General features: G+C 38.0%; 1 protein-coding gene and 1 long non-coding RNA gene across 31 annotated transcripts in view; one reads left to right on the top strand and one right to left on the bottom strand.

Moving 5' to 3' along the window:
- EIF4G3 (eukaryotic translation initiation factor 4 gamma 3) overlaps positions 1-13,948 on the top strand; it is a 286,899-nt gene that overhangs the window by 220,087 nt on the left and 52,864 nt on the right. For 29 of the 30 annotated variants that reach the window (XM_040463621.1, XM_040463813.1, XM_040463823.1 and 26 more), the window contains one exon: positions 1,620-1,817. In XM_040463621.1, coding sequence (XP_040319555.1) covers positions 1,620-1,817 — 198 coding nt within the window. Of the gene's footprint in view, positions 1-1,619; positions 1,859-13,948 lie in introns of all 30 variants that reach the window. The other variant, XM_040463833.1, reaches the window with a different exon arrangement.
- On the bottom strand, positions 2,678-12,993 carry LOC121022607 (uncharacterized). The gene is made up of 3 exons (XR_005787017.1): positions 12,891-12,993; positions 7,068-7,258; positions 2,678-2,728 (listed from the first exon to the last, which is right to left on the bottom strand). It is a non-coding gene; the product is annotated as an uncharacterized LOC121022607 (long non-coding RNA).

Below are 13,948 nucleotides of genomic sequence, written 5' to 3'. Positions count from 1 at the left end.
GGTTTTTGGTGCTATGGTAAATAGTAGTCTTAAAATATGTAATTTCTAGTTGTTTGTTGCTAATATATACAAGTAAAATTGATATTTGTATGTTAACATGTATTCTGCAGTGTTGCTACACTTATTTATTAGTTCTAGTGTCAATTTTTGTAGATTCCTTATGATTTTCTACAAAGATAATCATCTCCTTTATGAAGAGAGTCTTATTTCTTCATTTACGATCTATATGGGTTGTAGTTCTTTTTCTTTGCTTTAGGGTACTGACGAGGACCTCCAGTATGACTTTGAATAGGATGGTGAAAATGGACATTCTTGCCTGATTCCCATTCTTACAAGGAAAGCAGTCATTATTTCACCACGAAGTAGAGTTATAGGTGCTTTTTTCTAGTGGTGGAAGTTCTCTTATACTTCTACTTAGATGAGAGTTTAAAAAACTCCTGCCTAGTATTCTATGCCATAATTTAGATAGATTTCTATTTTAGCACATTAATGTGCTATAAAGAGTTACTGGAGGAAGTCATTATGGCTAAAGTCTTACGTACTTATCCTTAAGTATGAATAAATTTCTTTTTTTTTAATTTTTTTTTTCAACGTTTTTTTTTTTTTTTATTTATTTTTGGGACAGAGAGAAACAGAGCATGAACGGGGGAGGGGCAGAGAGAGAGGGAGACACAGCATCGGAAACAGGCTCCAGGCTCCGAGCCTGACGCGGGGCTCGAACTCACGGACCGCGAGATCGTGACCTGGCTGAAGTCGGACGCTTAACCGACTGCGCCACCCAGGCGCCCCTGAATAAATTTCTTAAAGTATAATTGTTGATTCAAAAAAATACATCACAGTTTTAGAGCTCTTAATACACGTTGCCAGATTGCCCTGAGTGTACTCCCACCAGTGAATATGACTAATCCCTAGAATTCTCATGTGTTGTAAAAAGAAGTGGTATAATTGTTTGCTCTTTGTTAAAATGGATGGATTTAGAGGCGCCTGGGTGGCTTAGTTGGTTAAATGTCCAGCTTTGGCTCAGGTCATGATCTCATGGTTCATGAGTTCAAGTCCTGCATTGGGGTCTGTGCTGGCAGCTCTGGGCCTGGAGCCTGCTTCAGATTCTCTGTCTCCCTCTCTCTCTGCCCCTCCCCCACTCATTCTCTATCTGTGTCTCTGTCTCTCCCTCTCAAAAATAAATAAATGTTAAAATTAATAATTAAAATAAAATAGATGGGATTTAATTATTTCTTTGATTAGTTCACAGTCCTTGTTAATAATTTGGGGAGTTGAACTTATATATATATATTTTTTTTTTTTTTTCAACGTTTATTTATTTTTGGGACAGAGAGAGACAGAGCATGAATGGGGGAGGGGCAGAGAGAGAGGGAGACACAGAATCGGAAACAGGCTCCAGGCTCCGAGCCATCAGCCCAGAGCCATCAGCCCAGAGCCTGACGCGGGGCTCGAACTCACAGACCGCGAGATCGTGACCTGGCCGAAGTCGGACGCTTAACCGACTGCACCACCAGGCGCCCCTGGGGAGTTGAACTTATAAACAAAATACTAATCCTTATAGAAAGAATCATCCTGTCATAGTTACGATAATACTTTTTTCTTTTTTGTGGCCCTTCTAGGAACTTTTTAGAAAAGTTCGAAGTATCTTAAATAAATTGACACCACAGATGTTCAACCAACTGATGAAGCAAGTGTCAGGACTTACCGTTGACACAGAGGAGCGGCTGAAGGGAGTCATTGACCTGGTCTTTGAGAAGGCTATCGATGAGCCCAGTTTCTCTGTGGCTTACGCAAACATGTGTCGATGTCTAGTAACGGTAAGAAGAGAGGAAGGAGTAAAACCAGAAATCTCCAAGAGGTATATTCTCCCCTCACTACACATTCTTCCCAGAAGTGTTATTGGGGCAACGTAAAGGGGAGAATATATTTTTAGCACTTTTTAATATAATATTCTCAATGTATGAAAGGCATCTTGCTTTATTGAAATATATCGTCACCTCTGGAGGGTATATGGAGACTAGACTGAAATAGGCTTGATATGGTCCCATCCATTGTGAGCAATATTGAATAAGGTTTAAATTAGTAATGTGAAATTATTGTCATGAGCAACCTACTTTTCCAGGTGTGTTTGCTTATAGAAAGAAAGTGAACGCTTGTATTCACAGTTAATTCCAAATTAAAAAATATAGTTGCTCTAATTTGAGCCTTGGTGAAAATGATAGGATAGTTGAGGTCATAAAAGGTTCAAAACTGATCATTTCATCTCTTAGCAACTATTAGATTTCTTTCTCTTTACATTGTCCACAGCCATTTAATATCTACAGCCTGTCAAATCTAGGGCAAGACAGAATGGGAGACCAAAGAGCTTCTGGTTAGTGCTCATTGCCCTCTGTTCTGCAGTCAGAAAATTACCATGTACCATGTGTTTTCTCTGCCTGTTACTGTTACCAAGGTACTATTTGTGTCACAGACGTGTGTCCTTTCACCATTTGAGTTTTTTCTTAATTATCACAACTCATTGTCATTGTGCCTTGCTATGAAAATGCACAATTCTGTCATTCTACCAGAGGTAGGTAAGTTTGTTATGACTTGGAAAGGTTATCTCTTCTGTCTTTAAGGAATTTAAAATTCATATTAAAAAAAAACCCAGCATTAGCAGGAAAAAAAAATCACTTACAGCATATTCTGTGATGTTGCAATATGTCGATGCCTGAATGGATGGTCTAGACTGAAAAATTAAGTAGGACAAAAATGAAATGACTATGTTGGTGGTAGACTGACAGACTTATAAAACAGGTAGAGTTCAAGTTGGGCCTGAGGCGGGGGAGGGGGTAAGGATAGAGCCAGAAGAGGCAGCACGTGGCATAGCTGTCACAGACACGGGCTTTGAGTCTCATGGTTCTGACTTTAAATTTTAAATTTAACTTCCTACTCTGCAAGTTGCAAACTTTGTAGTAAACTATAGTGAACTGTTACAAACTTTGTAACTTTATAAAATTACATAACCTTAGCCTCAGTTTTTAATCCATAAAATAAGATTAAGTCATACAATCTGAGGCTATTATAATGATAATATTTAATAATAAAGTGTGAATTTAATAATAAAAAAACATAATGAGATGGTGTATGTAAAGTTCCTAGCCCAGTATTTGACCTGTAGTAATTCTTAAATGATTCAAAAATATATTGGTGGTTGTAAAGGTCCTGAAATGCTATCTGTAGCATGAGGATGATTTATAATAACAGAAACCATCTGTTCAGCAGCTACTGGGTTACATTATGGGTAGATGCTTTATATATATTATTTTTAATGGTTCTTATAACCCTGAAAAAGGTCAATATTAGTAGCCCCACTTACTGAATCAGAAACTGGGGCTTAAAAAAGGATAAATAACATGCTTAAGGTCACACAACTAAGTGGCAGCACTAGAATCCTAGTCTAGGATTATTCAATCACTTGCCATATTGCCTTTGAACGTGTGCCGTACCGTAGTTATCTGAAGGCAAACTAATTCTCCATCTCGCGCCTCTCATTTTCCACGTGGCTGCCTTGACATCTCATGGTCCCTCATTAGAAGTAAGACTAGATCCCAGATCTCCTGGCTCATATTTTAGTGCTCTTTACTAATTTCAGATTTACTCCTATAGGCAGTGAAGGATCGTTAATGATTTTTTAATAGAAGAGTATCCTTGATGAAAACAGCCTTTGAAAAAGCCTGGCAATGATAGAAGTTAGATTAAAATAGGAAGAAATTATAGATAAGCCAACTACTTCTGTGAATTTTGTTATGATTCACTCTTTTAAAAATAATATTGGTTAAACTTTACTGGATTATCTTAAATTAAAAAATAACTTCTTAGAATAAGTTCAGCAGTATAGAAGTATTCACAGAAAAAGGTACTACTTTTTCTTGCAGCCCCACCAGTTACACTTCCCTTCCCAGGGCAGTCAGTGGGAATGGCATGGACGTGTACCTCCACAATCTTATTTATGTTCATAAAACTATATAAAAACATAGACCTGTGTATAAAGAAAATACTTTTGGGTTTGTATTAAATTATATATGTATTTTTTGCAGTTTCCTTTTTTTCCACTTAATATGTTTGTGCATATCCCTAGGTCACTAAGATAGATTTTACTCCTACTTTGTTAGTAGTTGCATAATATTTCAAAATATATGTATACCATAAGTTTTCCAGCCTTTTTCTCTCTCTCCCTCCTCTTTTACCCCCTGTTGTTTCTAGTTTTTTGGTTTTGGGGGTTTTCTTGCACCCACAAGCAGTGCTGCAATAAACACCAAAGTGTATTTATCATTACATGCTGAAGCTTTTACTTTTTTAGCATAAATTCCCCCAGAGTTATATCATTAACCAAAGGATATATTTTTTAAAACTTTTTTTAAGTTAAGTTAACTTTTTATTTAAGTTTTATTTGTGAGAGAGTAAAACCAGGAGGGAGGGGGCAGAGAGAGAGGGGGACAGAGGATCCAAAGTGGCCTCTGCACTGACAGCAGAGCACCGGCTGTGGGGCTTGAACTCGCAAACCATGAGACCATGACCTGAGCTGAACTCAAGAGTTGAATGTTTAAGTGACTGAACCATCCAAGCGCCCCTAAACATTTTTTATTGAAATGTAACAGACAGGGGCTCCTGGGTGACTCAGTCAGTTAAGCATGCAACTTCGGCTTAGGTCATGATCTCACAATCTGTGAGTTCGAGCCCTGAGTCAGGCTCTGTGCTGACAGCTCAGAGCCTGGAGTCTGCTTTGGTTTCTGTGTCTCTCTTTTTCTCTGTCCCTCCCCTACTCGTGCGCTCGCTCTCTCTCTCTCTCGCGCTCTCTCTCTCTCTCTCTCTCTCAAAAAAAAATTTGGGGGGAACTGGCGCCTGGGTGGCTCAATCAGTTGGACGTCCAATTTCTGCTCAGGTCATGATCTCAGTTTGTGAGTTCGAGCCACATGTTGGGCTCTGTGCTGACAGCTCAGAGCCTAGAGCCTGTTTCTGTTGTGTCTCCTTCTCTCTCTTCCCCTCCTCTGCTCACCTTCCCTCCCTCCCTCCCTCCCTCCCTCTCTCTCTCTCTCTCTCTCTCTCTTTCTCTCCCTCCCCCCCAAAATAAATAAATTTTTAAAAATTAAAAAATAACAAAAAAACTTGGAAAAAAGAAATATAGCATACATGGTATTTGGGAAAAGAAAAATTCCTTATTTGTTACTTTTGTAAAATTTAATGATATGATTTCTTCATGGCTGATTTTAAGCCAGGGACAGTTTGACAGTTAACTCACAAAATTTCTACCAAATAGCTGACTCTTACAAACCACCACAAGCTAGCTTTAGCACACCATTACAACACGCCTGTAGAAAGAGCATACAAATTATTAGTGTGTAGCTCAGTGTTATTTCAACAAAGTGAGCATACGTACCTACCACCCTGGTCAATAAATAAAACTGTATCCTTCCCTCTTTCTTAAAGGTAAACCACTGTCCTGACTTCAATATCATAGCTGATACACTTTTGAGATACTGAGGGCCTGAAATAAAAGGGGGCAATGAGAATGGACTCATTGGTTCCTACTACATAGAAAATTTAAATATCAGATGAATAATGAAAGTCTAAATAATAAATTAGACTAATATTTTAGGAGGAAATTGAGGAGACTATCTTCATCAAGTTTCGAGTGGGGAAAAATTCCTTTAGCAAGATTAGGATTCAAAGTGAGTAATAGGAAAATAGTATCGAATTTGACTGTTAAAATTTGCAGTCATTGGTATGCAGCAAATGATACCATACGTAAAATAGAATGATAAAGCCACAGCATGGGAGATCTATTTGCAATACACATAACTGATAAAATGTTATTATATAGAATTAAGGAGAAAAAAACATAAGAAGTAAAATAGCCCCATTAAAAAAAAAAAAGGGCATTTTATAGAAATGAAAATCCATTGGCTGATGAACTTAACAAAAGATATTCAGTTTTATTCATGATTTGGGAAATGACAAGTAAACCACAATTCTGTACAAGTCACACTTGTTACAATTTTAAAAAATGAAATAATTTAAAAGTGTTGAGAGTTAAATACAGTCACTTTCACTTTGGTGAGTATTTAGACAGTAATGTTGAAGATGTGCATATTCTATTCCTCAAGAATTTACTTCTTGGTATATACCCCAGAGAAATTACCAAATGTACACAAGCCATCTTTTTAAATAATATTTTTTTATTGATTTTAACAATGAATAATAGGAAATAACTGAAACATGCCTAAACAAGACAGTATATTATAGTACACCACAATTTATTTGGTCAGTGAATTTGAATAGTAATATATATACATAGCAGTTAAAATTAATGAACTAATACTAAATGTATTAGCATGTGTCAACCTCAAAAATAGTATTGAATAACAGTATGACATTCAGTAATTTCTTATAATATGCAAAATGAAGCTTGTTCATATGAAATACATATATAATAAAACTATACCAAATGGAGATACCAAACATCAAATTCAAGGTAAGAGAGAAAAGGAGAAAAGGAGAAAAGATTAAGGAAAAGTATTCAGAAGTAAGTATTAGGGCTTCTAGTTTTGATAAGTTAGGTGATCCAGACCAACGTTCCATGGGTGACAACAATTAGAAAAGTTTGTTAACAAAATATTTAAAAATCTTGAAGGCATCAGAGAGTTAAATGACATAAAGAATTACTAAGACCGGGGCGCCTGTGTGGCTCAGTCGGTTGAGTGTCCAACTCAATTTTAGTTCAGGTCATGATCTCATGGTTTGTAGGATTGAGCCCCACATCAGGCTCTGGGCTTGGGATTCTCTCTCCCTCTTTCCCTTCCCCTTCCCCTGCTCATGTGTGTGTGCACGTGCTCTTTCTCTCTCAAAATAATTGAACATTAAAATAAAAGAATTACTAAGGCTAAAATCTTAGAAAAGGTAGAAATCCAAAGAAAATGGAAACATTTAGTAAAATGTCCCCTAGAAGAGGCAACTAAACATCTTGAAAAACTTGTTTTTCATAGACTTGTTGGGCTAGGAGGACAGAATTTGGGACCAGCACTCACCAGAAGAGTGGCTGAAGAGGCTCCAGTAAATCCTGTATTTTAGGTTGGGATTCCAAAGGACTGCATGCTTGAAACAGTTGAATCAGAAATTGACCTGGTCTCACAAGTACTGTATGTAGCTCAACATCAAATGATCTCAGTCCTGGAATTTCGATTATAGTAATTTCAGAGTGTTAGTGCCTGCTAGGTACCTGGAAGAAGCAAGCATGAATCCTTTTTAGAAACTATCTTCTTAGTCTTCAGTTATTTCTATGAACATTTTTTCAAATAAGGTATCCAGTACATAGTTAGAAATAATAAATCTCACAAGGGAAAAAGGCACCATGAATGAGAACCAGCAACAAACAAACGTCCCACAGGGCCTCCAGATACTGGCTTTATCAGGCACAGACATTACATAACTATACTTATTATGTTCAAAGTGATAAAGACAGGTTGAAATTTTCAACAGAGAATGAGAAAGTTTCAAAGAACTAAATAGAGATGCCAGAACTGAATATATATTATAATAAAATTCAGAACTTAATGGATTGGTTTAATAGCCCTAGATCAGATACAGCTGAAGAAAAGAATTATGAAGTAGAAGATGAGTCTGTAGAATCCAGAATAAAGCACAGAAATACAAAAAAAGAGAAAAATACAGAAGGGAAGGCAAACAATGGAGAAAAGTCAAGAAGCTCAAACTTTGCATTACTTCGAGTCCCAAGGGGAGAGAGGATAGAGTGGGGAAAAAAGCAATAGTTGAAGAAAATGGCTGAGAAGTTTTTTACAAGTGCTAAGATGTTAAAGCCACGGATTGAAGTGATTTACTCTAAACCTCAAGCATGAATTTAAAAATAAATAAAAGGTAAGAAGGAAGGAAAACATTTAGACTGGTTATTGTAAAGCTACTTACAACAAAAGATAAAAAGTAACCAGGGTGGGGGGTAGATATTAAAAAGAATAATTTGTAGGTTTCTTAGGACACAAATGCCACTGTGTACAAAAGAAAAGACTGGTAAATTGGACTACATTAAAATTAGCATGTTTCCTTCAAAAGATATCATTAAGGGAATAAAAATATAGATCACTTATTAGGAAAAGATAATTACAAAAATCCAGTAAAGGGTCTATATTAGATTTTTCCCCAAGCTAATAGAAATCATTAAGAGAATAACTTTTTTAAATGGACGATAGACTGAAATCTACATTTCACCAAAAGCCATTCAGATGATACCAACAAACATAATGACATTTTCCAACTAGATCTAAAACTATGCATTAACTCCAGATTGCTAATCTTCCCAGAGTTGGCAAATACGTGAGTCACCAGGAACTCAAGCACTGCTGGTGGGAATGTAAGGGGTAAGAAGGGCTCAGCTGTAAAAGCTGAAGTTATTTTTCTGCTTTAACAAACATTTCCATTCTTAAGTATGCATCCAACTGATAATAAATGTACATTTCTTATATACTAGGCAACATATGCAAAAATGTGGGTAGCATTTTTCATAATGGATAAAAACTTTGAAACAATGTTCATAGTAGCACAGTGAACATAAAACTGTGACTAAATACACATGGATGGATCTCACAAGAATAAACTTTAGCAAGAGAAGCCAGTCCCTAAAGAAATACATATTGTGTGTGTGATTTGTTTATTTAAAATTCAAAAATGTAGGGGCGACTGGGTGGCGCAGTCGGTTAAGCGTCCGACTTCAGCCAGGTCACGATCTCACGGTCCGGGAGTTCGAGCCCCGCGTCAGGCTCTGGGCTGATGGCTCAGAGCCTGGAGCCTGTTTCCGATTCTGTGTCTCCCTCTCTCTCTGCCCCTCCCCCGTTCATGCTGTGTCTCTCTCTGTCCCAAAAATAAATAAACATTGAAAAAAAAAAATTTTTTTTTAAATAAATAAATAAAACAAAATTCAAAAATGTAATAAAAATAAACTCTGATGTGTGGAGATGCATGTTTAGGCAGTAAAACAAGGAAAAGTAGTTATTATAAACTACAGGATAATGGGGGCTGGGAGGTAGTACTGTTTTGGAAGAAAACTTCAAATAGGGCTCTTGGAGACTGTCAGTGTTCTATTTCTTGATCTGGTGCTATGCCTGGTGGTGTGCATGTGAGTTTGTTTTGTCATAATTCATTGAGCTAAAACTTAAATCGTTAAACACAAAATAAAAAGAAGTGATAGAGCAAAATAATAAAATTCTGTGTGCCCTAGAGCTTTACTCCAATGTTTCTTAAAAAGTAAAAGATCTAGGGGTGCCGGGGTGGCTCAGCCGGTTGGGCGTCCAACTTCGGCTTAGGTCATGATCTTTCGCAGTTCGTGTGTTTGAGCCCCACGTCGGCCTCTGTGCTGACAGCTCAGGGCCTGGAGCCTTCTTCGGATTCTGTGTCTCCCTCTGTCTTCTGCTCCTCCCTAGCTCATGCTCTGTCTCTCTCTGTCTGAAAAATAAAAGGCTTTGATTAAAAAAAATAAATAAAAGATCTAAAGCAAATATGGAAAAATACTAAGATTTAACAAAGTTGGGTGATAAATACTTAAATGTGCACCATATTATTTTATATGCTGTAGGGAATGAAATGGAGTTTAGCCAATTATTTTTTTTAATGTTTGTTTATTTTTGACAGAGAGAGACAGAGTATGAACTGGGGAGGGGCAGAGAGAGAGGGAGCCACAGAATCTGAAGCAGGCTCCAGGCTCTGTGCTGTCAGCACACAGCCCGACACGGGGCTCGAACTTACAGACTGCAGTATCATTACCTGAGCCGAAGTCAGATGCTCAACTGACTGAGCCACCCAGGCACCCCTTAGCCAATTATTTTTTTAAGATGGCATGTCTTTGGGCCAATGTTGTCCAAAATCAAAATGTTAATATGTCTCACTAAGGCCAATTTAAGCAAATGTCTTTCCATTTACTATTCTGATGTTTCTTGTGAAATTAAAGAAGAAGGGTCTACTCCATGGAATATTTTCCAGACTTTCTTGACCACGGGCACTATTTTGGGTTTGTTATTTGTTTTCATGATAATCATTAGTTTGAGAAATGACACCTCCCAATGGAATAAGAGAAACTGAAGACAGTGAATAAAAAATTAAACTTTCATCTAGGGGAGGTGCTCTCTTTCTGTCCACTGTACTCATTGAGTTATTTAAGTACCTCAATTATCATTGTCAGTGTGTATTATCAAGACAGGTTAAATTGCAAAGTCTTTTGTCTGATTCATGATTGTAAGAAACGTGTAGACCTATGGCACTTGTCCTGGATCATCAGTGTTGGTCATTCCAAATAATAGAATCTGGTTATGGTTATCTACCCAGTCATACAGTATAGCCATGAGTAGTAAGAGTGTGGAGTAGTGGGAATAATAGCAGTATTTTTTTTTTTTTTTTTTTTTTTGCGGAATATGCTAACCTGTTATGTCTGACTCATTTGATCTTCACAACCATTCTGTCATCCCTCTTCACTAATTCCTCTGAAAGTTAGGAAATTGCCTAAGTAGGGCTTTTATTCTTCTAAAGGTTTCGAGTATTAAATGGTAGAATCTTAAACAATGGACTAGATCAGTGGTCCTCAACCAGGGGTGGTTTTGTTCTTCAGGGGACGTTGGACAATACCTAGAGACGTTTTTGGTTATGGCTGCTGGCATCTTAGTAGGCAAAGGCTCAGCATGCCTAACCATCTTACAGTGCACAAGACAGCCCTCACAACAAAGAAATTATCCTACCCTCAATGTCATGAGGGCCAAGGTTGGGAAACCTGGCCCAGATTTTTGAGATTTTAAGATTTAAGAGAATACTTGTTCTCAGTTTTGAGCAGTTTTTAAACCTTTTTTCGGCCTCCATGTCATTTACATGGATCACACACCTCCATGTAAAATGTGACTTTGTAGTACTTATGTAGGTGAGGGCTAGAGAAGGCAGTTCTGTTGTGTCAGTTTTCCATGATGCCCTAAAGGATAGGCTTTTAAGCCAGAAATTCTTTAGATTTACAGAGGAAATTGATGTAATAGTTTTGATTTTCCCAAGTTACTCTGCAAATGCCACCTTTATTATTTCCACAGACACATTTATACATGTACACAGCTGCCTGCTCCTCACAGCTGTATTAAGTGAAACCTCTGGCACATCAGGCGTAAGGGCATTGTAAGAGATAGGAAGCGGTGCCTGTGGAGTTTGCCGCTGCTTTCACTAGTTCAACTAGGAGTGACTGAGAGATCCACAGAACTCCCTTTACAAACTGCACAGCATTTAACTAGAATTCAGTACTTCTTTTAGGAGGAGGACCGTTCAGAATGGCAAATGGGGAAGAGTAGATAAGAGAAAACATCCTCTATCTAAATCTGGAGTTAAATAAAAATTTTAGTTGGATTGTTGGTAATTTTAAATGCCTATGTTTTTCTTTTAATCATAATTCAAACCAAATCCACATCTCAAAAACCCCATTAGCATGTAAACTCCTAAGGAGAGGTACTTTTTCTGGGTTTTTTGTTGCTGTTTTTTTTGTTTTTTCACTGCTAAATTCCCAGTGTCTAGAATGGTTCCTGGCCACATCATAGACTCTCAGACATACGTTGGGGATAAGTGGGTAAATGCATGAATGAAAGAATAACAACTTGAGTTTATTATATGCCCAACATCTGTATTGTTTCTTTTTTTACTTTTTATCTTTGCTCCAGCAGGCATGTATACCTCAGCTATAAAGGTAGGCACTGAGGGCAGATTTTTGAGCATTCTGTGTCCTGTTATGCCATTTGCAGAAGTTTCATGTTGCCACTGCTCAAGTGCTTTAAAGCAAGACATGCAAAGAATGGCAGGATTGAGTATAGGAAGAGTCACTAAGGGCATAAAGGAGACACACTTAAATCTCATCAGAAATAATGCCTGGAAGTACAGACATGAAAAGTCAGCCGTGGGCAACAGCAAGTGGCTAGAGTCAACTGGAGGAGGAGGGACGTGCAGCTCGCCTGATAACAGATGAAAAATGCTTTACAGAAACGTTGAGGAGAAATGACTTGCCCTTTCAGAACTCTTTTGAATCTTTTGGGCATCTCTCACCGCTATATACCTCTTCAGATGTATCTAACCAGCGACACAGTTTGATAGATTTGTTTGTAGTATTTTTGGAGTATGTATTTCGTTCAGTTTCAATAGGTGATTTACTAAGGTCAGGAGATAACTTCTGATGGAGGATACTATGTCACCGTGGACTCATGAGTGATAGTTGGGACAATTGGTTGGTTACTGTTCCCTTCACATTTTAGAGCTAACATAGTGGTGCCACTACATTAGTCATTTCAAATATTTTACCGCAAACCAGGACATGCTTTTAGAGCAAAATGACCCCTAGGCCATGGTAAGCATTGCTGGGACTGGTCCTTTCATTTTCTAGTCTTCCATTTGACTACTGTAATTAACACACTGCTGGCAGCCATTGCTGACTCTCAAGGAGTTTGATCCTTTCAGGGATAAGAAGTATCTCCCCTCAACACTAGCAAATCTATCAGCAGCAGTACAGGTCCTGTTGCTTGACGAAAATGGCTACCTGATGCTGGCAACATTCGTAACCAAGATTGCCGGGTGACCGTTACGTGGACAGGTCTCCTCCCAATATGAGATGACACGCAGTTTACTATTGTGTAAACATGAAAAGCTTAGGTGCTCTCCAGTGTTCTAGCTTACCAAACAGCCTTACTGAAATATTCCCCCTGACTCCCTTACTCCCTGAGCAACTTCCTCAAGCAACTCATTTAAAACACATTATCTTAGTTTTGATCATGGACTACTGCTTAATGAAAATGATAGTTATCTAAAGAGATCTTTTTCTCACTGTTGTACATCACCTTTGATTTTTGCTGTTATCCATAATCACACTTGGAGACGTCTGCCTTGTCTATTGTTAAAGACTGTTTGTTCTTGTCCCACACCCCTAGATCATATGTTCAATTCCTCACCCTGTCTGATGGTACTAGTAGGTGGGGCCTTTGGAAGGTAATTAGGTGTAGATGAGGTCATAAGGGTGGAGCCTCCATGGTGAGATTAGTGCCTTTATAGGGAGAGGAAGAGATACTAGAGGTTCCTGTCTCCATCCCTTGAGGATGTATGAGAAAGCAGCCGTCTGTAAACCAGGAAAAGGGTGTTCGCTAAGAACTAAATCTACTGGCACGTTAGTCTTAGTCTTCCAAACTCCAGAACTGTGAGAAATAAAGGTTGTTTAAGCCCCCATTCTATGGTATTATAGCAGCCCTAGCAGACCGAGACATTCCCTCTTCCTGTCTATTCTAACTGAACAATTTCATTGGGTCTTCTGACCAGTCAGTGTCCAGCAGACAACAAGGCTGACCTAATAATGTCATCACCCTGTTGAATTTATCATCTCAAGAACAAAAAAAGTTACCATGCATCACCAGCCATTCTCAGAGAACATGTTCTCGTTAGCCTATTTCCATATTTCCACCCTATTAATAACCATCCCTGAGGACATTAAAAGCATGTTCCCAAACAAGTCTTCAGGGGGTAGTATAGCTAGGCATTCATCCGCTTGAAGATAAATGTACTTGCCGATCTGTGGCCATTCATTCCACTGATTGTTTGGTGTCAGTGTCTTCATTTGACCGTGTCTAAAACACTTCTGCATAATCATGCTTTTTAGGACCTATACATGTGAAATCTCTCATTGTCATCATTTACGGATAGCAGATGGTCATTTCTCTTGCTGTTTGTGGTTTTCTCCCTAATTACTTGGTGAGCTAACTTTGTTTATATATTTTCTTTGATACCTGCATTACTGTAATTTAGATTACCCTGAATTTTTACTCATAAACATGTGAAATGTAGCTCCAAGTGTATAAATATAGCTATATTAGTTCATTAGACTCTTGATGATGTGCCAGCCACTATC

Source organism: Herpailurus yagouaroundi, unplaced genomic scaffold, assembly GCF_014898765.1.
Source record: "Herpailurus yagouaroundi ecotype Mexico unplaced genomic scaffold, PumYag 77, whole genome shotgun sequence".
Lineage (NCBI taxonomy): Eukaryota > Metazoa > Chordata > Mammalia > Carnivora > Felidae > Herpailurus > Herpailurus yagouaroundi.
Note: the sequence above shows the minus strand (reverse complement) of the source record. Positions and strands in the feature narration are given on the sequence as shown.